Source organism: Macrotis lagotis, chromosome 7, assembly GCF_037893015.1.
Source record: "Macrotis lagotis isolate mMagLag1 chromosome 7, bilby.v1.9.chrom.fasta, whole genome shotgun sequence".
In the NCBI taxonomy this organism is placed as follows: Eukaryota; Metazoa; Chordata; class Mammalia; order Peramelemorphia; family Peramelidae; genus Macrotis; species Macrotis lagotis.
In genome coordinates this window covers 206,635,688-206,658,534 of record NC_133664.1, presented here as the reverse complement: position 1 = coordinate 206,658,534, position 22,847 = coordinate 206,635,688, and the positions used below count along the sequence as shown (strand labels likewise).

At 39.0% G+C, this 22,847-nt stretch overlaps 1 protein-coding gene across 1 annotated transcript; it reads left to right on the top strand.

The window, feature by feature from the left end:
* The first annotated feature begins 5,775 nt into the window (after positions 1–5,775).
* CLEC1B (C-type lectin domain family 1 member B) lies at positions 5,776–17,037 on the top strand. The gene is made up of 6 exons (XM_074194591.1): positions 5,776–6,028; positions 7,990–8,088; positions 10,233–10,346; positions 10,502–10,653; positions 12,298–12,404; positions 15,199–17,037. Exons 1-6 carry the CDS (start codon positions 5,956–5,958, stop codon positions 15,335–15,337), a joined length of 684 nt encoding a protein of 227 aa, XP_074050692.1. The 5' UTR covers positions 5,776–5,955; the 3' UTR covers positions 15,338–17,037.
* The last annotated feature ends 5,810 nt before the right edge of the window (positions 17,038–22,847 follow it).

Genomic DNA, 22,847 nt, shown 5'->3' with positions numbered 1-22,847 from the left:
TTATCAACAATTGAATTCCCATAATAGATTGGACCTGTGACTGATTGATGAGATCGTATATGCATAACATAAATGTGGTATGTGCGTTCCAATAATGACTGTTGGACCGCAGTAAGCAATGTAGCTATTGTAGATCTCCCTTGAATCATAGCTTCAGGCAATTTCATGAGAGCCTGTGCACAATATAAACTATCAGTTATTAAATTTATAGGCTCAGCAGGACATAATAAAAGAGCTTGATGAATAGCATAAAGTTCATTTTTCTGGGCTGAGGTATATGGAGTATTGAACACCTTTAATATTTTGTATCTAGGAATGTAAACCGAGGCCTTAGAATGCTTAGTGGCATCAGTAAAGACATTAGGTCCATTCACGGGTTGATGTGCAATGATAGGATCTGGCCTTTCTAAGGGCAGAGGGAGGAAAATTCGAATCTCTGGGGGAAAAGTGACCCTTTTAAATTGGCAAGTGGTTATTATGACAGCCCAGGTGGGTGATGTTGAGGCTAATTGTTGCAAGGTCAACTCTGAATAAGGGTTAGTAATGATGGGATGTTTGCCAAACAGTTGCAAACAACGCCTCATAGCTGTAAGGTAGAACTGTCCATATTCTTCCCATTTATCAGGGAGTACCGCTTTAGTCTTTTTTGAATACAGCCATTCTAAAATTCCATGTACTTGGAAGAGGCATCCAAAAGGGGTAAAATCATTTAGGGTGAGGAAATAAATAGGCTGTGATGTTTCCACCTGTACTGTTTTGGCTTTGTATTTTTCCATAATTTGCTTTAAAGCACCTTTGGCTTCGGCTGTCCACCTTCTGGGGGACATCAGATTAGAGCTGCCTGGTAGAATGTTATACAATGGAGTGAGAAGGGAATCTGGTATAGGTACAACTGCACGAAGCCACTGAATTGATCCTATCAATTTCTGGAAATCATTTAATGTTTTTACTTTGGACATGTCAATTTGGGGAGGGAAGCGAGATATCCTTCCTCCCTGCAGAGTGTGACCCAAATATGAAAAGGGTGGATTTTCTTGTACTTTTTCTGGAGCTACCAAAAGGCCATGGGAAGCTAGTACTTCAATTACTGCAGATTGCAATCTTTTTAACTGCCCAGCATCCACATCGGCCAGGAGAATATCATCCATATAATGAATTATCATGCTACCTGAATACTGTTTCCTGATAGGGTGCAAAATACTTTGAATATACATTTGGCACAAAGTAGGACTATTGGCCATGCCTTGAGGGAGCACCCGAAACTGCTATCCTTGGTATGGTTCCTGGAAATTTATAGATGGTACAGAGAAGGCGAACCTCTCTTTATCCTGTGGGTGGAGAGGAATGCTATAAAAGCAATCTTTAATATCTATTATGCTTATTTGCCAACCTTGAGGTATTGCTGCTGGAGAGGGTAAGCCAGGTTGTAGAGTACCCATAGTAACCATACAAGCATTGACAGCCCGTAGATCAATTAACATTCTCCATTTGCCTGATTTCTTCTTTATCACAAATACAGGAGAATTATAAGGGCTTGTAGTGTGCTCAATTTTATTAGTACTCTTTAATTCTTCCACTATTTGGTGTAAAGCGGTGAGCTTTTCAGAGGTAAGGGGCCACTGCTCTAACCAGACTGGTTTCTGTGTAGTCCAGGTAATAGGTGGACTGCTCACCGATGTTATAGTGGCCCCCACTAATTTCCCTGAATATGTTCTGGGGTGACAAGAGACAAAGAAAGCTGAGAGAGAAGATCTCGGCCCCAGAGGGCATAAGGGAGACCTTGGATTTTTAAGGGTCGGAAAAACCCTGTATCTTCTTCATACTCCCACTTAAGACGCCTAGCAGATTGAAGAGCTGATTGGTTTCCCCCTACCCCCATCACTAATTGGGTAGCTGCAACAGTGGGCCAGGAGCTATCCCACTGTCTGTCATTTATGACGGAGCAATCTGCTCCTGTATCCATCATACCCTCAATTAAAATGCCCTCTACCCTGAGGGTTATCATAGGGTGAGCCTGCTGTATAGGCTGGACCCAGTTCACTTGCATCCTAGGCTGATCTATCTGCTGAGCTGCCTGTAGCCATGGCAGTGGTATGGCTTTCCCTACACTGTCACCTGGATTTAAATATATCTCATAAGCCTGAGGGTTGGTGACAGAAATGATGGATTCTCCTGGATCTAACAATTGAGAATGCGTAATATGATCTGAATAACCTGATAATCCCACTACTAACCTGGGATGTGGCTTTGGCTCAACAGTAACTGCTAAGGTTTCCCAGGGGGCCATTTTAATTGGGTCATTATTTTCTGCGGCCCATACAGTTACTGCTTGGTATATGGATTTCTCTAATTCTGTGCTGCTGCATATGTTCCTAGGGGACCCCCTGCAGCTGGGGGCCCCCGCCGCCCGTTTCCCTGTTTTTTCATCTGGGCATGACAATACTTGACAATATGACCTGTTTTCCCACACCCGTAGCACTTTGGCTGCTGTACCTGATCTCCCTGACTTCGGCACTGAGTCTTAAAATGTCCTGGTTTGCCACATTTAAAGCATTTCCCTGCTTTTCCAAACTGTTGCAGTGCCGTTATCAGTGCCTTATTGGCATCTATGATAGAGGCAGCCATCATCTGAGTGGGTTCTTGCACGGGAGTGTCTAAAAGTTTGTCAATCAGATCATACAGGCCAGCTGAGGGGGGAAGGGCTGCAATTATAGATCTATACTCTGGTAGAAGCCCTTCTTTCACAAGTTGATATGTAAGGACATCAGTGCCTGGCCCCGTGCCCATAACTCTCCTTACTGTTTCCTGTACTTCATTAATGAACTGTATAGGAGTTTGAGAGGCCCTTTGCTTCAGTCCCACTAATTTTGCAGTGCCTCGTCCACTCATTCCACCTAACTTATCTAAAGCTTCCTCATGGCAAGTAGCCACTGCCTGCAAGACCCCTCGATCATAGGTTATCTGGGCGTCCAAAGCTGCATAGGGCCCAGTTCCAGTGATCATATGTATAGCATCTTCTTCATTTGCAATGTCATGCTGCTTTATATATTGCAAAGCACCTCTCCTTACTGCAGCCTGAAATGCGAGATGCATAGATGGATCTAAAACCGCTCCCATCACCTCATTGTAATCAAATGGGGTCCACGGGAAGCCTGCTGAGGCATTTGTAATCAACTTTTTTATATAAGGGGCTGAAGGGCCATATTTAGATACTGCCTCCTTCAGTTCTTTTATTAATTTGAAAGGCACCGGGCGATGATTCCTCCTTTCATCATAACTTCCCGCATTTTCTATTAAAATCGGGTACAACCCCCAGTCCTCCCAATCTATGTCTTCCCCTTCAGCAGCTGCTTGTGCTATACTGGCAGCCAGAACTCTGTTTTCTCTGTTGCCCCTTTTTACTGTATTGAAAGGAGGATGAACCTCCTAGGGACAAAGAATTCATTGCCATAGGGAGGGCAGTGTTCTCCGGACCTTGAGATGAGGGAGAAAAATACCCCACCCTCAGCTCCTCTCCTTGAGAATTTTTACCGCGCCACTTAGGCACGTCCTCTTTTAATTTTTTACTGTGCCATGTAGGCACTTCCTCTTTTGATTTTTTACTGTGCCATGTAGGCACCTCCTCTACTTCCATTGTACGCCATTTCTGCACTTTCTTTATCCTTTCTGCTGTGTGTATCCCAGGCCCCTCTATCCCCTTAGCACTCTCCCTGGGGGACCCCTTAGCCATCCCATGTAGATCATCCCATGGGTACAACGGAGGAACTTCCCCTTCACCACTCTCATCATCGGAGGAGCCTAACAAAGAGGATCCCACCTAATTCTCACTGTCCCGTTGTAACGGAGGGGCTTGGTGTTGGGGACACAGGATAGCTCCTACTGCTCCATAGATGGTAAAATCCTCAGGCGTTAAGACCCCGGGGCACAACTCCTGGTAAGAAGCCATCTGTTGTCCTACTACCCGCCACCTTTCCGGGTCTATGCCTGAGTGTTGGAGCCATGGGCTAATGTCCCATATTTTATCTATAAAGTGCCTGCAGGTCTTAAGATGTATCTTTATCCCACTGAGCTTGCACAGCTTGTAAAGCTGGCAAGTTAGAACTCCTTTCTCCTCGGGCTCTATTAAGGGTAAGCTTCTACCCTGTCCCATCATCCCAGGTACCCTAGTACCTGAGGCTGCCTGGCCGTCCCTCTTGAGCCTGCTCAAGGGGACAGGCGGTCAAATTTTAACGGCCCCACCGTGTGGGCGCCAACTGTTGCGGGAGGGGTCTGTCTGACCCTCCAGCCACCGCCCTCTACTTACCCTAATCCAGGGTCTTCAGACGTCTCTGGCTCCCCACCCGGGGTGGGGGAGGGGAGAACAAACCAGGCAGAGCACCCGAGGAAAGGTTCACTTCTTTATTGATGTTACGAAGAATCCCCCCCCAGCCTTTCTGTACTATCCCTTTTATCCCCAGACCTAACTCCTCCTAGTAGGTGGTCTTGCTCCTCCTGAGTTCCCCCCAAGGGTGGAGCCAGCCCATACCGAGGCCATCCCAGTACCCGAAGGCAGGTTCTAACCTCTGGGCGTCTCAACGTTCCTCTCAGGGGGCCCCAGTCCAGAGCCGCCCCTAATAGACATACATAGACCACAGTTTGCTAAGCCATTCCACAATTGAAGGACATTTACTTGATTTCCAATTCTTTGCCACCACAAACAGGGCTGCTATAAATATTTTTGTATAAGTAATATTCAACTTCTTTATTTTTTAACCAGTATCATTGTTTTGATGATTACTGGTTTGTAGTATAGTTTCTTACTTGCTACTTCTAGACCTCTCCCACCCACTATCCCCCTGCCCCCAACTTTCCAGTTTTCCTAACAGTTAACAATTCCTAACAATGAATTCTTATCCCAAAATCTTAAGTCTTTACACTTGTCAAATGCAATTTAATTATATTTATTTGCTGCTAGAATTTATGTCTACTCTATTCCAATCATCTACTTTTTTATTTTTTAACCAGTACCAGATAGCTTTGATAATTACTGCCTTATAATACATTTAAATCTGCTACTGCTAAACCTCCTTCCTTTATACTTTTTTTCTATTATTTCTTTGATATTCTTAATTTTTGTTTTTTCCAAATGAATTTTGTTTATTTTTTAATTCAGTAAAGTAACCACCTTATTAAATGACACTGTAATATAAACAAGCAAATAGATTTTTGTAGACAGAATAAATGTTAGATATTGGTAAAAATGCATTCTAAACTCATTTAAAAGGTCATGTAACTTTTTGTCAAGTCAATGATTCAACTAGTAATATTACTACTATTTTTACATAGGGATTGTGAAATGCCTGGACATTAAAAAATTTTGGAAATATGGTTTAAAATAGTTCCTAAAAGTATCTCCATATCAGTGTGAAAAATTTAACTTTCCCAGGTTTGAAGCTGGACCATATTAGATCTTCCAGTTCCTTTCTTTTCCTACTCCAAGATCAATATCCTTGTTCTAAACTCAAACAAAAGTTTTACCCTATGAAAATTTGTAGTGAAATTCATGTCAGAACATAGACCATTCTGCTTCTTTAACAGGAAAGAGAAAAAAGGATGGAAGGAAGGAGAGAAAAAGAACAAGAAAGACAATTGGTTCTTTGGAAGGAGACATGTAATAGAATGACTCTGTCACTCAATAGAGATAAGAAAAAAGGAAGAATTCTCTCCATCTGTTTCCGCACCAAAAATTCCTTTTCCTCTTTACTCAAAGCCATTATATCTCTGAGTATCCATGGGAAGACTTCCTGAAAGAGGCATAATATATCCAGCTTGTAGATGACTCTTCTGTACTGATGAAGAGCAAAAGTAAGGAAGAATAGAGGAAGAGAGGCATTGAATCTTGGAAAAGTGAATGTGATCTGTGCTCTCTGGTGTGACAATCTATGCTAAGCACTATTATCCAGCAGAGGGAAAGACATGCAGGATGAAGATGGATACATCACATTAAATTTTAAATCAAGAACATCAGCTGGGACTTCAGGACTTGCAGGTAGGAATTTAAAAATCCTTTGTAGTTCTAAGAATCAGTAGATTGAGATTATTTTAATCCCAGCAATTGTGGAGGAAAGCTCCCCTCCCCTTTAAAAAGTATAATCTATATACTTTTATATGTCATGGATATGGATATATTTTATATGCCTATATTAACCATATAGGCACCATGACATAGTGAATAGAGAACTGACCTTGAAGCCAAGAAGAACTGAGCCAAATCTCACTTCATACATGTTCAATTTGTATGAGAATTAGAGAGTTAATCTCTTAGTACTCTAAGCAGCTCTCATAAATTGGTGGCAAGAGTTTTCTCAGCTAGCAGTTCCCTGTGTCAGTGAAATCATGGGCCCCTTCCCTGAATTGTAATAGGCTGTGTGTGTGTGTGTCTAGTGGAAATAGTGTGGTATAGTGGATAAAAGACTGTACCTGGAATAAGGAAGATCTGAGATCCTCCCTCAGATTAGCTGAGTGATGATGTTGATGTTTGTTCTTTGTTCTCATGACAAGTACATGAATTGGATTTGTGAAGTGAGAGGGTACTGTGCTAAGTCACCATCCTCACTATCTCCTCCAGAGCTACCTGGATCCAATGACCAGACATGGATCAGGATGACTGGAGATGGCCCTGGATGTGAGGCAATCAGGGTTAAGTGCTTGCCCAAGGTCATGCTGCTAGAGAATATCAAGTGTCTGAGGCTGGATTCAGACTCCTGTCCTCCTGACTCCAAGGTCAGTGCTCTATCCACTGTGCCATCTATCTGCCCTAGACTAGATATGTGATGCTGTGCAAATCACTTAAATTTTCTGAGTCTTAATTTCCTCATCTGTAAAGTGGGGATAGCAACAGCAACAACCTTAGAGGGTATTGTGAGAATCAAATCAGAATATATGTATGTATATGTATTTATATATATATATATATATATATATATATGTAGAAATGTGTATATATAATCTGTGTAAATATAGATATTTGTAAAATATATGACATCATATAACTGTGAGCTATGTCCCCCCCAAGCTAAATAATATGCCTGGGTCTAGTGTCTAGACATGGGGAACAGACTTATTTGAAAGGGAGATAGCTGAAAAGATAAGGGAAGGCAGTAAGACTCATTGAGAGAAATAACTGAAGGATCATAGAGCTAGGACTAAAAGGTAGCTTTAAAGCCATGAGATTATATATATATGTATATATAATTTTTCTGAAAAGTATATTATTTAATTAAGAAAAATGATAACTTCTAGTAGCATGCAAAGTACTTGAGAGCAGGGACTCTATTGTCTCTAACCCCGTGTTTTTCAGATGAAATAGAAATGCAGGGAAATTAAGTGATCACTTTAAGAGGTCACATTGGTAATAAATTGCAGTCAAAATCTGAACCTATGTTTGTTTCCAAAACCAACTCTTATTCCACTACATAACAATGGTAACTATCTCCTCTGTCTTTGCACCCAAAGAATCTATGCTTCCCTTGTGATCACCTAATAAGTTCCATTCTACCCAACCTGAAATCAACTTTGAAGATAACATTATTAAGGGAAAATGAAGCCTACTTATTGATGGGAGGAATATAAGGGAACCATGAGAGATTCATACTTCACACTCAACTTAGCTTTAAAGACAACCCCATTGATGAGAAAATGAAAGAAGCTTCTAGGTAACTAAAGATGAACTCTCCCTTCCTTCTATAAAATTCAATAATCAGCACTTTCAACCCATGTTAGAGATACAAGGTTAAGAGGAAAGGTACAGGCAAACAACAGAGAAACAGCATATCCCGGGGATGGGTGTGGAAAAGCTAATAAACAAGAAGCAAGAGACAAGCTTGGTCTCTGGAGATACCTCTACTTCTGGTCAGCTTGTGGGAATGGAAGGAGCCCCTAGCCTGTACTACTTATGTATGCTTAGTGCATACACTTCTCTGACTCTTCTCTCCTGCTGTTTGCCCATAGTTGAACCTACTGCTTCTCCTGTGTGGCGTCCAGTGGCCCTAACACTGCTGTTCCTGTGCTTAGGGATGGCAGCTGGTCTGGTGATTCTAGGAGTAATGTGTAAGTGTCAACTGGCCCCCAGGGCTAGCATGGGAAAAAAATCCCAACTTACAATTTACGGCTTACATAGTCTTATAATGTCCATTTTCACCCCTCATAAGGACTTTGTCTCTGAAGAACTTCTCACTGCACTTAGGCCCTTAAAGAGAAGCTAGATCCCAAACACCAAGAAAATGAAAATAGAAGGTTTTTCAGGACTAGTTTACATGCAGTAGTATGATTCCAGAAATCTTGTGGGGAGAGCTTTATTCTTTCTTGTTTCCACTTTAACGTTTTGTTGTTTTTATTCAGTCATGTCCAACTCTCTGTGATCCTATTTTTTTTTTCCCAGTAAAGATACTGGAGTGATTTGCCATTTTTTCCTCCAACACTTTTTATAAATGAGGAACAGAGGCAAACAGATTTAAGTGATATGCCCAGGGTCCCACAATGACTAAGTGTCTGAGGCTAGATTTGAACTTATGAAGATGAGTCTTCCTGATTCAAGCCCAGTGCTCTATCTACTAAATCATCTGGTTGCCTTTTTATAGACTTTCTCTTACTTATTTATCAATTTTCTTGTGTCAGAATGGAGTAGTTAAAAGCTAGTGTATTCTCTATCCCTGGAGGCCTTAAAGTAGAAGCTGGATAAAGTGAAAGTGAATTTAGGTAAAGGATGTATTAGGATAGCCAGTCCAACTGGATAAGTAGCTTTTTAACTCTGAGATTTCATTATTTTACCCCAAAAAGGCATGTTTCCAAAATCCTAGTGTATTGAATAAACACTAATGAGATATATGTCAGCTGATTGATTATTTGGAATTGTATCTGGCAAGGGGACCAAAAGTACTCATCTAACATCTTTGCTCTGTCTAGTGTACTGACATATAGTATTTCCTTTAATATGCTGTAAACTCTTCTTTGATATGGAACACAGTTTCAATTTTGTTTTTGCCCTCAGCACTTTGCACAACGATTAGCACATGATATGTTCCTAATAGATATCTGAGATTGATTTGTCTTTTTTTTGGTAGAGGCCCTGTTCTGGGTCTTTCATAGAATATCACAAAGTGGAAGGCATTTCAGAAGCCATCTAAATCAGTTAAAGAGTACAAGTGAATAGAACACTAGACCTAGAGCCAGGAAGATTTGAGTACAAATTGATCAAGGCATTTTACTTCTGTTTGGCTTTGTTTCATCAACTGTAAAAATGCAGATAATAACAGCAATCACCTCCTAGGGTTGTTGTGAAGGTCTAGTGTGATAATATTTGTAAAACACTCTGCAAACTTAGTTATGGTTATTATTGTTAACCCAAGTCTGTTGAGAATTCCCTCTACAAAGTCATTTACCTTTGCTTGACAGTCTATAGTGAAATGGAACCTAATAGCTCCTAATAACTCCCAAGGTAGGTCATCCTACTGTTAGGCAAGTCTAATTAATAAGAGGAGCAGGAAGACTCAACTTCCTGAGTTCAAATCTGGCTTCAGGTACTTCCTAACTGTATGAGCCTAGGCAAGTCACATAACCCTATTGATCTCAGTTTCCTCATCTGTAAAATGAGTTAGAGAAGGAAATGGCAAACCAAACTCCAAATTAGGTCATAAAGAGTCAGTCATAAGCAAAATAACTGAACAGCAGTGATTAATAAGAAATTATTCCTTACTTCATGACTAAATTTTCCCCCTTGAAATTTCTACTCCTTGCTAAATTTTAGCTGGTATTGGCAAAGCAGGTCAATCTCCTTTACATACTTGAAAGTAGCTACCACAATTTCAAGGTTCTTCTTCATCATGGTTCTCTCATTTGGATTCTTCAAAATTTATCAAATGCCTTCTTAAAATGTGGTACTCAAAATTGAACAAAATATTCCAGGTGTGCTCTGATCAGGTAGGGATCAATGGATCAACAAATATTTTGTTACTTAACTAGATCATTTGATTGTCATATGTATTATGTTCCAAACTAACTGCTCCATTCCTTGATTCCTCTTCAGAACTCCTTATCCTATACATATATGTATATACATTAGATAACATATATAGGTTATAAATCATCCAAGGGATCAGAAACTATTGAATTCATAGAAAAGCCTTTGGGTATCTAGTATGATTCATTATAAACTGACTTTATTGAATTTCTTTTTACCCTACCCCCACCCCCAGCCCCTCCAGTCTTCATACAGCAAGATTATCTTCATTTCCAGAATGGAAATCTCTCAGAGATTCTCCAGAAAATAGCAAAAAACTTCTGTCTAGAGCTTATGCAAAAGCCTGAAGGTAAGTGCATCTGGGGACTCATTGCCCTTTTCTTAGTCCATCCCCTCCCTCTCTACCAGATAACTTCTTTAGAATTTTGAGATATGAGAGGAGAGACTTCAATATTGACAGAGTTGGAAACCATGACTGAACCTTTGCTCTGGCTTCTACTATAGGTCACAAATGTAATCCCTGTAACACCAACTGGAGATATCATGGAGACAGGTGCTATGGTTTCTTCAAACACAATCTGACATGGGCAGAAAGTAAACAATATTGTGCTGAAAGGAATGCCACTCTTCTGAAGATACTCAACCAGGAGACTTTGGTAAGGAGATTGAATTCTTGTCCCACTTCAGAGGAATTTCCAAAATGAATACTCTGGGAAGATTGAGAAAAGACCCCAAATGGTTAGAGCAGCATGCTGACTTCCCTTGTTTCCTCAAAATTGTAACCCACCTAAAAAGTGAAGGTTGTTCTTGTGAAATTGGTAAATAATATCCTCTCATTTTGCCTGGGATCACTGAAGTCTCTACAGGGAGGTCTTTCTTAGTTTTTAGGGATTGTTCTTTCTCTGCAGCAGGCAACACAGAAGATGCTTTGAAACTCCCAAATCAGTTAATAAGAGAAGAGAGTGGACATTACCTTTATTTCTTTAAACTCCTTTGAACTTGTATAAAAATCTTCAAGGCCAAATTTAGGGGGAAACTATATACATATGAAAAGATGTGTATGTGTGAGACAAAGAATTATGTGTGTGTGTGTGTGTGTGTGTGTGTGTGTGTGTGTGTGAGACAAAGAATTATCTCAATGATTGAAAGTTATAGGGAAGAATTCAACCAAATATGAGAGAAGATTCTAAGACAAAGCAGTTTGAAAATGAAATTAAGCTGTCTTGGTAGAGAAGTTGGTATTCAAAGAGAGGGGCACTTATTGAGTATGACTTAGGCACAATTTATACTTCAGTTAAATTAAATTAAATTAAATGGTTGAACTCAATAACTTCTAAGATCTCTTCCACCTCTGGGATGGATTCTATGATAATAAAAACATTGAAAGTTGGTTAGGGGAAGCTAGGAAATAAACTGGATAGTGTAATAGCCCCAGAATTAGGAGGACTTGAGTTCAAATTTGACCTCAGATTCTTACTAGCTATAGGATCCAGGGCAAGTCATTTCATCTCAATTGCCTCAACAACAAGAAAACTCAAAAACTGAATTAAATAGAGATGGAGTCCTATTTTTTTGAGGGGTTTCTTTTGGGTTTAATTTTGGGAAGAGAAAAACTTTTGTGTCAGGAAAAAGAAAACTCAACAGATTGTGAAGGACAGCCCATTGTCATTTATATCTTGGTTCTGTTAAGTCTTACCATTGTTAAGACAGAGACCTCAGATATCAGATACCTGCCAAATAACATGTGCCATGAAATATTGCAATGAGATTTTCCTTTTCCCTTCTATATTTTACTGATATAGTCACCACCCTAGTTCAGGCCTTCATCATCTATTGACTGGATTATTACAATAGTCTTTCTAATTAAAATTATTCTCTGTTCCAATTCATTTTGTACTCAGCTGCCAAAATGAATTTTTTAAAGTCTGTGAAACCATTGTATCTTACCACCTAATTCAAAAAATATTAAAACTTCAGTCACAAAATATACCTTTACTTTCACCTTATCTAGCATCTGTTTTACTAATTTAATTCCATTTCATGCTTAAACTCTACCTTTGATGTATAAATTATGAGAGATCTTACCAATAGACTCTGATAGTTTTAATAATCCATTATCAAGAATTCTCAATTCATTGTATCTTTCTCATTCTAAAACCACAAACCTAGGGGCCCTAAAACCTTCTGTTTTCTACTTCATTCAGTCCACCAGATTATTTTCCTGTCTTTTCCATAGTGAAATCCTATCTATTACCTCCATGAGTTACACTGACTAGTGGGGTTTTGTATGTCCCCTTTAGGATTTCATCAAAGGAAGAACTTCTTTTATTCGATGGATTGGACTGTCCCGTAGAAACTCTGATGGGATTTGGGTTTGGGAAGATGGTTCACCTTTCTCTAAGAGTGTGTAAGTCTCTAGATATCCATAATGAAACATGACTAGCATGTTTTGTTCCTTTGGCATACTTCAAGAATTATATTCCCCCTAACTTCTCACAGTTCTTCTCTGTTTTCCCTCCATTGTCTGTTACTTTATCCCATTCCTGAGGTAAATAAAACTGGCAATGCACTGCAATGATAACCCCAGAAAGCTGTTTCTAGTGGAAATATCTCATGATTAGATCTTAGAGTCTCAAAGATTGCCTAACACTCAAGATCCTCAACAAGCCCCAACCTATATTATATCCTCTTGCCTCCCAACAGGCATGTTTTACTTTGTTCTATTTTACTTCTTAGATCAATCTTTCTCACTCTCCTTTGGTAGATAATAATAATATCAATAAATCAACCAATAAATATTTATTAAGTGCCTACTATGTGTCAGTAATAATCACTGGGGATACAAAAAGAGGCAAAAGACTGTCCCTGCCCTTAAGGAACTTACAATCTAGTAGCAAATATATGTAACAATGTACAGAATAGGTAGGAAATAATTGAGATAAAAGCTTCCTTACAGAAGATGAAATTTTAATTGAGATTTAAAGAAAGTCAGGAAAGGCAGAATGTGGAATTGAGGAGAGAGGGCATTTTAGGCATGGCATGTAGCCAGAGGAAATACCTGGAGCTAAGAGAAGGATTGTCTTATTTATGGAAAAGCAAAGAAGGCAGTGTCACTGGATTAAGAATAAAAGTAAGGTAGTAAAGTGTAAGAAGACCGGAAAGATAGGGAACTAAGTTATGAACAGCTTTAAATACTAATCAGAGGGTTTTATAGTTGATCCTGGAGACAACAGGGAATAACTCAAATTTACCAAATAGGAGAGGTGTTTTTTTCCTTCATTTTCGAAGACCATAACATCATGAAAATGATGACATGACAAACCCATGAATTAGATTTGAGGGGGGGGGGGGCTGTGCCTCACTTTCTCCTCCAGAGTCATCTGGGTCCAGTGACCAGATATGGATCAGGATGACTGGAGATGGCTCTAGATGAGAGGCAACAGGGAAGGAAAGTTTAGGGGAAAAGATAATGAGTTCCATTTTGGATATGATGGGTCTAAGATGTCTATAGGACATCAAATTTGAGATATCTGATAGATAATTGAAGCTGCAATACTAGAGGTAAGCAGAGAGTTTGGTATAGGATAGGTAGACTTGAAAGTCATCAGCACAGAGGTCAATAAATCTGTGGGATCTGATGAGATCACCAAATGAAGTAATGTAGAGGAAGAAAAGATATGGGCCCAGGATAGAACTTGTTAATGATGAGTCTATCCGAAGGATCTCTTCTTGACCCTCTTTTTTTCCTCTTTTCATTTTCCCTCTTAGTTGATCTCATGAGCTATCATGGGTGAAATCATTATCTTTATTCAGATGATTCCTAGATCTATCCTTAGTCTCTTGAGTTTTAATCTTATGTCATTAAATGCTTTTTGGACATTTGAAGTGAATATCTGGTTGCCATTTCAATTCAATGTGTTCCAAAGAGAAATCATCTTTTCCCCCAAATCCATCTTTTTTTCCCCAAACCTCACTATTACTATCAAGGACAACATTATCCTTCTAGTCACCCAGACTAACAACTTTTATGTTAAACTTGATTTCTCATGCTCACTTACCCCATATAGTTAATCATCTGTCACATCTCATTGTTTCTACTCCCATATCTGTCATATCTTTCCCCTTCTCTCCACTCACATTCACTTCTCCATAGGACTATACCAATACTCTGGGTTTTTATAAATTTTTTTTCAACTACATACAAAGTTAGTTTTCAACATTCATTTTTTTTTAAGGTTTTTGCAAGGCAATGGGGTTAAGTGGCTTGCCCAAGGCCACACAGCTGGGTAATTATTAAGTGACTGAGGCCAGATTTGAACTCAGGTACTCCTGACTCCAGGGCTGGTGCTCTATCCACTGTGCCACCTAGCTGCCCCTGACATTCATCTTTTTGCAAGCTTTTGGGTTTCACATTTTTTCTACCCTCTCCTTCCTTTCTTCCCTCCCCATGACAGCCAGTAATCTGATATAGTTATACATGTTCAATTATGTTTAACATAATTTCATATTAGAAATTTTAGAAAAGAAGAATCAGAAGGGGGAAGGGGAAAAATTGAGAAAAGGAAAAAACATAAAACAAGTTTTTCCAAAAAATTTTATTTATTTAACACAATGGGGTTAAGTGACTTGCCCAAGGTCACACAGCTAGGCAATTATTACATGTCTGAGGCTGGATTTGAACCCAGGTCCTCCTGACTCCAGGGAAGGTGCTCTATCCACTGTGTCACCTAGCTGCCCATAACAAGTTTTAAAGAGTGAAAATAGTATACTTTGGTCCACAGTTTGTTCTGCCTTTCCCAATTGATGGACATTCCCTCATTTTCCAGTTCTTTTCTTCTGCAAAAAAGAGCTGCTATAAATATTTTTGTTCTACAATAATCTGCTAATGAGTCTCTCTGACCAGTCTTGCCCCTGTCCTATCCATCTGCCAAAGTGATTTTCCTCAAGTATAAATCTGACCCTATCACTCCCTACATGTGATATCTCTCTCTTCCTTGAACACCAGTGACCTTTTTTGGTACTTCCTGATATATGGCCTTGTATTATTCCTTAAATTTTCATGTTAACTTCTATTTGCCTATCACCTCAATGAGATTAAGATCTATTTCTTAAATATAATACATGGTTAATCATTTATAATTATATTTACTTTTTAATGAAGTTGTAGTTTTTATTAACTTTTACCTCTTTTCCTTCCACAGATTTCAGCTTTCAGGAAATGAAGAAAATCAGCATTGTGCCTATTTTCAAAAGGGAAAAATTTATACTTCACTCTGTGAAGAGACACATTACTTAATGTGCGAACAGAAGGCCAATGTGAGGATAGACCAACTGATCTGATGTATTGGAAAGACAGATGGAGAAGGCTGTATGTCAAGGATAAGCAGCTTGTCGATGGTGGCAAATGAGAAAGTCTTACAGAAAGAAAAGTACTCCTTGGCTTTAAAACACACACACACACACACACACACACACACACACACACACACACACACACATACAAATACACACTAATTTTGGCTTATCCTCTTCTTGCACCCATGTGTGAGGTACCTTTCAGCCTTTTATCTCAAGTTGTTTGTTTGTTTGCACATAAGCTCCTTTCTTAACCTGTACTCTTGTTGTTTCAAACTTGAGTATTTCTTACTACTTTTCAGCCATCATCATATGTAAATAAATCAGGGCAGGAATTGCTGATGTTTTGTGGATTAAGCATTTGACTAGATTCAGCACACCTCTAAGAGGATAACAAAGTGATTCTTTCAAAGTCTCCTAAGGAAAAAAGCTTTGAAAGACAACAAGATGCTGACATCTAATGATAAAGCAGGCATGCCTGTCTTTTGGTAGAGAGGTGATAGAGAGAAAATGAAGAATGAGATTTTCCCAAGTGGTCAATGTGGTGATATATTAGAAAACAAAGCATTTTATTTCAACCCTTGAGTCTTTTAAGCCCTTCCTGTGAAGGAATATTATTCATTGGCACCTAGACTCTCTAGTGGCAGTAATGTGGAAAGATCCTTATCAATTATATATTATAAAGAGAAAAGGCTATGCTGGACCAGTCTGTGCATACTCCTGTGCCAGTGCTCACTGCAGGCACCATGTTGCTGCACATTCCTGAAATCTAGGCATGTGTTTCCTCTGCCAGGGACCACAGGTGCTTCCACTGCTCCTCTATATTAGGGCTAATCACTACCCCACTCTTCCAGGTCTGGTCGATGACCCTCCTCTAGTTGAAACCTGAACGCTAACCCCCTAGCCAGGGCCCTCACTAAGACCCATCCCACAGTTCTTACTTTAAATTCCAGTATTTCTCTTATTATAAATTCTTCCAAAAAAAAAAAAAGAGAATCTTTATAGCTCAACATTCTGGAGACAAGGTGAAGTCTCCCATATCATGGCATCTGATCACTTGGAGATATTTTTCCTCTGCAAAGCCCTTCCCCCTTTAATCATTCTTACCTAATCTTGGTGACTAATAGCTAGATCTGATCTAAACCAAGCTATTTTAGTAATTCAGATTTAGAATTGAAATAAAATAGGCATGGGAGGCTAGGTGATGTAGTGCATAAAGCACCCGCCCTGGAATCAGGAGTACCTGGGTTCAAATCTGGTCTCAGACACTTAATAATTACCTAGCTGTGTGGCCTTGGGGCAAGCCACTTAACCCCATTTGCCTTGCAAAAACCTAAAAAAAAAAAAAAAAGAAATAAAATAGGCATGTCCAAACCATTTAGTAGTTAATAAAAGGAAGATTACTAATCATTGTATGGAAATGATATTCAGCCAGCATACAGAATTGTTTCAGATGAGCACAGATTCTGACTCCACACTTGCTATGCAGACTTTACTGGTAAGAAATTTGTGTTGAATCCAGTTGTCTCCTCATGCTCTGGCTTTAATACTTGGGCCACCAGGAAACTATATTAGTGGTTTAAGCAATTATTGATGGTTTTACCTGACTTGGATAGATAGTATTTATAAAACACCAGTACCTGGCACAATAGTAAGCAGTTAATAAATGTTAGCTGATTAACTGATTTTTATTGTAATGTTTATTTGTATTGATAAATATAGTTTGTAATTTTATAAAGAATTTTTAAAGGAGAAAAAAACTAAAGTCAGGTTATGAAAAACCTATAAATGACTAGAAGAATTTATATTTAATCCTAAAGGTAATAAAGAAATTTATTGAGGAGGAAAATGACATGATCAAATTTTGTGTGCTTTGGAAAAATTGACAGCCCAGTGGGTATACTAATAGAAAAATAGAGATAGCCTTCTAACTTCAAGAAACTCACATTTGAAAGGACTTATAAACAATATCAGCTATAAGCCAGATGGAAAGTTTCCATGGTACTTAAGGTAGCACAATAAAACAGTTAGAAATACATCTTCTTTATTATCATGTGAGAATATGCCATTGGATTTCAGACAGAATTGGACTTCTTGTTTCTTTAAATGGAAAGAAGGGATGGACAAAGGTGTCAAAAGTGAAGCAGAAGAAGGTTCAATTTGTTTTGTAATAGGTTTTATTTATCTTCTCAAAAGGTTGGGAAGGGGAGAAAGGGAGAGAATATGGAAATGAAAATAAAATAAATATTATAAAGAACAGGAAAAGAAGAAAAAAAGAAAAGAAAAAGCAGGTTCCTGTTACTCTTGAATATAGTCATTATCATCCTGTAGTCAATTTACTAGATGACAAATTTTATCTATTTTGTTATCCATATCAAAAGTAACCTAGAGTCAGAAAGACGCATTTTCCTGACTTCAAATCTACCCTCAGACATTTAATTTCTCTGTGATTTTGGGTAAGTCACTTAACAGTTTCCCTCAGTTCCTTTTCTGTAAAATGAGCTGCTGCTTCACTGTCTTTGCCAAGGAAACCCCAAATGAGGTCAGTAAGAATAGGACATGACTGAAATGATTGAACAACAAAAGTAAGGCACTTAATGTACTTGGTATTATTGTTCCAAGTACTTTATGAAATCTGTGGAAGAGAGATAAAATTGTATCCTCTAGAAGCATATAATTCAAAATACACAAAACATGCATCTATGACCTCATTGAACTGTTTCTGCATACTTATCCATAGACTCTTTTCCAAGACTTCTTACTGGAGATCTGCCCAGGCTAAAGGTCTTCCTTACTTTCTCCTAACATTGCTATCATCTTTGATTCTTGTCATATGATCAATATATATTGCCTTCATAGCAAAAATGTCCTGGGGATGCTAATTGTGGGTGACCCACAGGATTCTATCCTGAACCTTCTTCTCTCTATATTCTATTTCACTTGGCAATCTCATCACCTCCAATGAATTCAATTAGCAGCTCTATGAAGATGATTCTCACTTTTGTTTATATAGGATCTCTAGTCTCATATATCCAACTGCCTTTTTGATATTTCAAACTAAATGTCCAACAGAGATCTTCAACTCAACATCTCCCAAACTGATCTCAATCAACCAACCCAATCATATCCCTTCTGTACTTATCTATCACTCCAAAGATTCTTCCATCTTACCAGTTATCTAGTTTCCAAATTTAGATGAAATTCTTTTTTTATATTTATTTTTTTAACTACTGGGAAAATTGGAAGTTAGTATGGAAGAAACTTAACACCTAACACCCTTTACCAAGAAAAGATTCAAATGGATACAGGATTTAGACATAAAAAAACAATACTATAAGCAAATTAGAAGATCAAGGACTAGTTTACCTGTCAGATCTATGGAAAGGGAAACAGTTTATGACTAAGGAAGAAATGGAGAACATCACTAAAAACAAACTAGATGATTTCAATAACATTAAATTAAAAAGCTTTTGCACAGATAAAACCACTGGAACCAAGATCAAAAGAAATGTAGTAAACTGGGAAACAATCTTTACAACTAATGTTTCTGACAAAGGACTCATTTCTAAAATATACAGAGAACTGAGTCATATCATTAAAAAAAAAGCCATTCCCCAATTGACAAATGGTCAAAGGATATGCAAAGGCAATTTACAGATGAGGAGATCAAAGCAATCCATAGTCATATGAAAAATTGCTCTAAATAATTAATTATTAGAGAAATGCAAATTAAAGCTTCTCTGTGGTACCACCTCACACCTCTCAGACTGGCCAATATGACCAGAAAGGATAACAATCATTGTTGGAAGGGGTGTGGGAACTCTGGGACACTATTACATTGTTCGTGGAGCCGTGAACTTATCCAACCTTTCTGGAGAGGAATTTGGAACTACTCTCAAAGGGCAACAAAAACGTGCATAGCCTTTGATCCAATAATACCACTACTAGGTCTATACCCTGAAGAGATGATGAAAAAGGGTAAAAACATCACTTGTACAAAAATATTCATAGTAGCCCTGTTTGTGGTGGCAAAGAATTGGAAATCAATATAGGGGAATGGCTTAGCAAACTGTGGTATGTGTATGTCATGGAAAACTATTGTTCTATTAGAAACCAGGAGGGATGGGAATTCAGGGAAGCCTGGAGGGATTTGCATGAACTGATGCTGAGTGAGATGAGCAGAACCAGAAAAACACTGTATACCCTAACAGCAACATGGGGGTGATGATTAACCTTGATGGACATGCTTATTTCATCAGTATAAAAATCAGGGACAATTTTGAGCTGTCTGCAATGGAGAATGCCATCTGTATCCAGATAAAGAATATGTATCCAGATAAAGAATGCGAAGTTTGAACAAAGTTCAAGGACTATTTCCTTTAATTTAGAAAATAAAAACTGATATCTTATTGTCTGATCTTGTTATCTCATACTTTATGTTTCTTCTTTAAGGATATGATTTCTCTCTCATCACACTCAATTTGGATCAATGTACAATATAGAAACAATGTAAAGACTGACAAATTTATTTCTGTGGGGGGTGGGGGGAGTAAGATTGGGGGGGAATTGTAAAACTGAAAATAAATAAAATCTTTAAAAAAGTATTTATTTTGGGCAGCTAGGTGGCGTAGTGGATAAAGCACCAGCCTTGGAGTCAAGAGTACCTGGGTTCAAATCCATCTCAGACACTTAATAATTACCTAGCTGTGTGGCCTTGGGCAAGTCACTTAACCCCATTTGCTTTGCAAAAAACCCTAAAAAATATATATTTATTTTTATTTTTGTACAAATGATGCTTTTTTATGCATTAGTAAAATATTCTTGTTTAAGGGTAAACAAAATACCCCCTTCCGCCCCAAAATTATAGACCCTAATGAGCAATAAAGGAAAGGAAAGGAAAAAATAAAAATAAAAAACATTTTTAAAAATGTGCTTCAGTTTATGTTCCAACACCACCAGCTCTGTTGTGGGTGGATCACATTCTTTATGATAAGTCCATCACAAAAGCTACTTCCATATTTTTCCAGCATTTCCATTGTTGATCACAACACCCTCCATTCATACCTCCCCACTACCATATACTATATTTTCTCTCTCCTTTCACTCTGTCCCTCTTCTTAAATGTGCTATAGGGTATCTGAGTGGCACAGCAGACTGATCACTGACCCTGGGGCCAAGAGGTTCCAAGCCCACATACCACCCCTAAGGCCCAGCAACCACCCAGACCAGAGGTCCCAGATAGGCCATCCCATCCCAGACCCTTGCAAGGAGTAATAAAGAAAATGTGTTATATCTGACCATTCTCCCCCACAGTTCACCCTCTCCTCCATTACTCACATCCCCCCCTTCTCCCTGTCCCCCTTCTCTTCTTTTTACTCTTGGTGTCTATACCCCATTGAGTTTTTCCCTCTCTGAGCCACCTCTGATGAGAGCAAAGGTTCCATCATTCCCCCCTCGCCTTCTCCCCTTCAATATCATTGCAATAGCTCATTGCAATAAAAAAATTCTTATTATATGAAATACTTAGCTTATTCCACCTCTCCTTTCTCTTACTCCCATTACACTTCTCTTTCAGCCACTGACTCTATTTTTACAATATATCTTCAAATTCAGTCCCTCCTGTGCTTCATCTATAAAAGCTCCTTCTACCTGATCTATTAAATGAGAAGTTTCATATGAGTATTATCAGTATTACTTTTCTATACAGGTATACATGCAGTTCATCATCATCATTAAGTCCCTCATATTTTACCCTTCTCCTCCACTCTCTATGCTTTACCTGAGTCCTGTATTTGAAGATCAAACTTTCTGTTCAGCTCTGGTTGTTTCAACAGGAACAATTGAAATTCCCCTGGTTCATTGAAAGTCCATCTATTCCCCTGGAAGAGGATGTTCAGTTTTGCTGGATAGTTGATTCTTGGTTGCATTCTGAGCTTTTTTGCCTTCTGGAATATCATATTCCAAGCCCTATAAGCCCTTAATGTAGTTGCTGCTAAGTCCTATGTGATTCTGACTGCAGCTCCATGATATTTGAATTGTGTCCTACAGGCTGCTTGTGATATTTTTTCTTTGACTTTGGAGTTCTGGAATTTGACTATAATATTCCTGGGCGTTGTTTTTTTTTTTTTGATCTCTTTCTGGGGAAGATCAGTGGATTTTCTCAATTTCTATTTTTCCCTCTGCTTCTAGGATATCTGGGCAATTTTCCTGTAGGAATGCTTTAAAAATGAGGTTGAGGCTCTTTTCCTTATCATGACTTTTAGCTATCCCAATAATTTTTAAATTATCTTTCCTGAATCTGTTTTCCAGATCAGTTGTTTTTTCAACGAGAGTTTCATATTTTCTTCTAATTTTTCATTCCTTTGGTGTTTTAAGTATTGTGTCTTGACTTCTAGTGAAGTCAACAGCTTCCTTTATCTCCATTCTACATCTGAAGGATTTGTTTTCCTCAGAGAGATTTTCTTATATCTTTTTCCATCTGGCCAATTCTGCTTTTTAAAGCATTCTTCTCAATAACTTTTCGAACTGCTTTATCCATTTGACCTATGCTAGTTTTTAACATGTTATTTTCTTCAGCATTTTTTTGGACCTCCTTGACTAAGCTGCTGACCTCTTTTTCATGTTTTTCCTGCATCTCTCTCATTTCTTTTCCCAATTTTTCTTCTATCTCCCTTACTTGATTTTCAAAAATCTTTTTTGAGCTCTGTCATAGCTTGAGCCCAATTTCCATTTTTCTTGGAGTCTTTAGATGAAGGAGCTTGTACTTCCTCATCTTCAGATTGAGTATTTTGATCATAGACAATGTTTTTCTCAATACTGTTTCTCTTTTTCTCTGTTTACTCATTTCTCCAGCCTGTGCCTGGTTTGGGTGTGCTTCCTGACCTTTTGAGTATTATTGGGACCCCCCACAAGGATCTCAGTGTGTGAAGCTCTGTATTCCTTCCTGGTCTATGAATGACCACAAGTGCACCCCTCTGCCACTGGGCTGAGGTGGGGGGAGGCCCTGATATTCTATGGGGGGGGGCCTAGACTGTGATCAGGATCTGAATGCGGTCAGAACCCCAGAGTCCTGGTCCAGGCACAGAGGACAGACCTCGGAAGTCTCTCTCCACTCCCCTACCTTTGGTAGGCTGAGCACTGAAGGCTCAGTTGCCTGGGGGCTCCTGCTTACCAGCTCCACCTATTTCCATTTCCTGGATCTGGGCTACCGTGGGCACTGCTGCTCGCTGAGTGCCTGAGAGCTGGGCTTCATGTGCTCACTCTAGCAGAGGTCCCCCCACTGATTTTCCAAGTTGTTCCTGGTGCTCCCTGGGGTGTAGGTCAGGAAACTGCCCCTGCTGCCATGAGCTGGGGCTCCCAGGCACCCTGGGGCTGCCTCTGGGAGACTGAAGTTCCTTCATTCGGTGGGCCACCCCTCTAACCCCATGGAGTGGAGCCTTTCCACTATTTTCCAGGTTACCTTTGAATTGGAAAATTGCCTCATTGAATCCCTCTG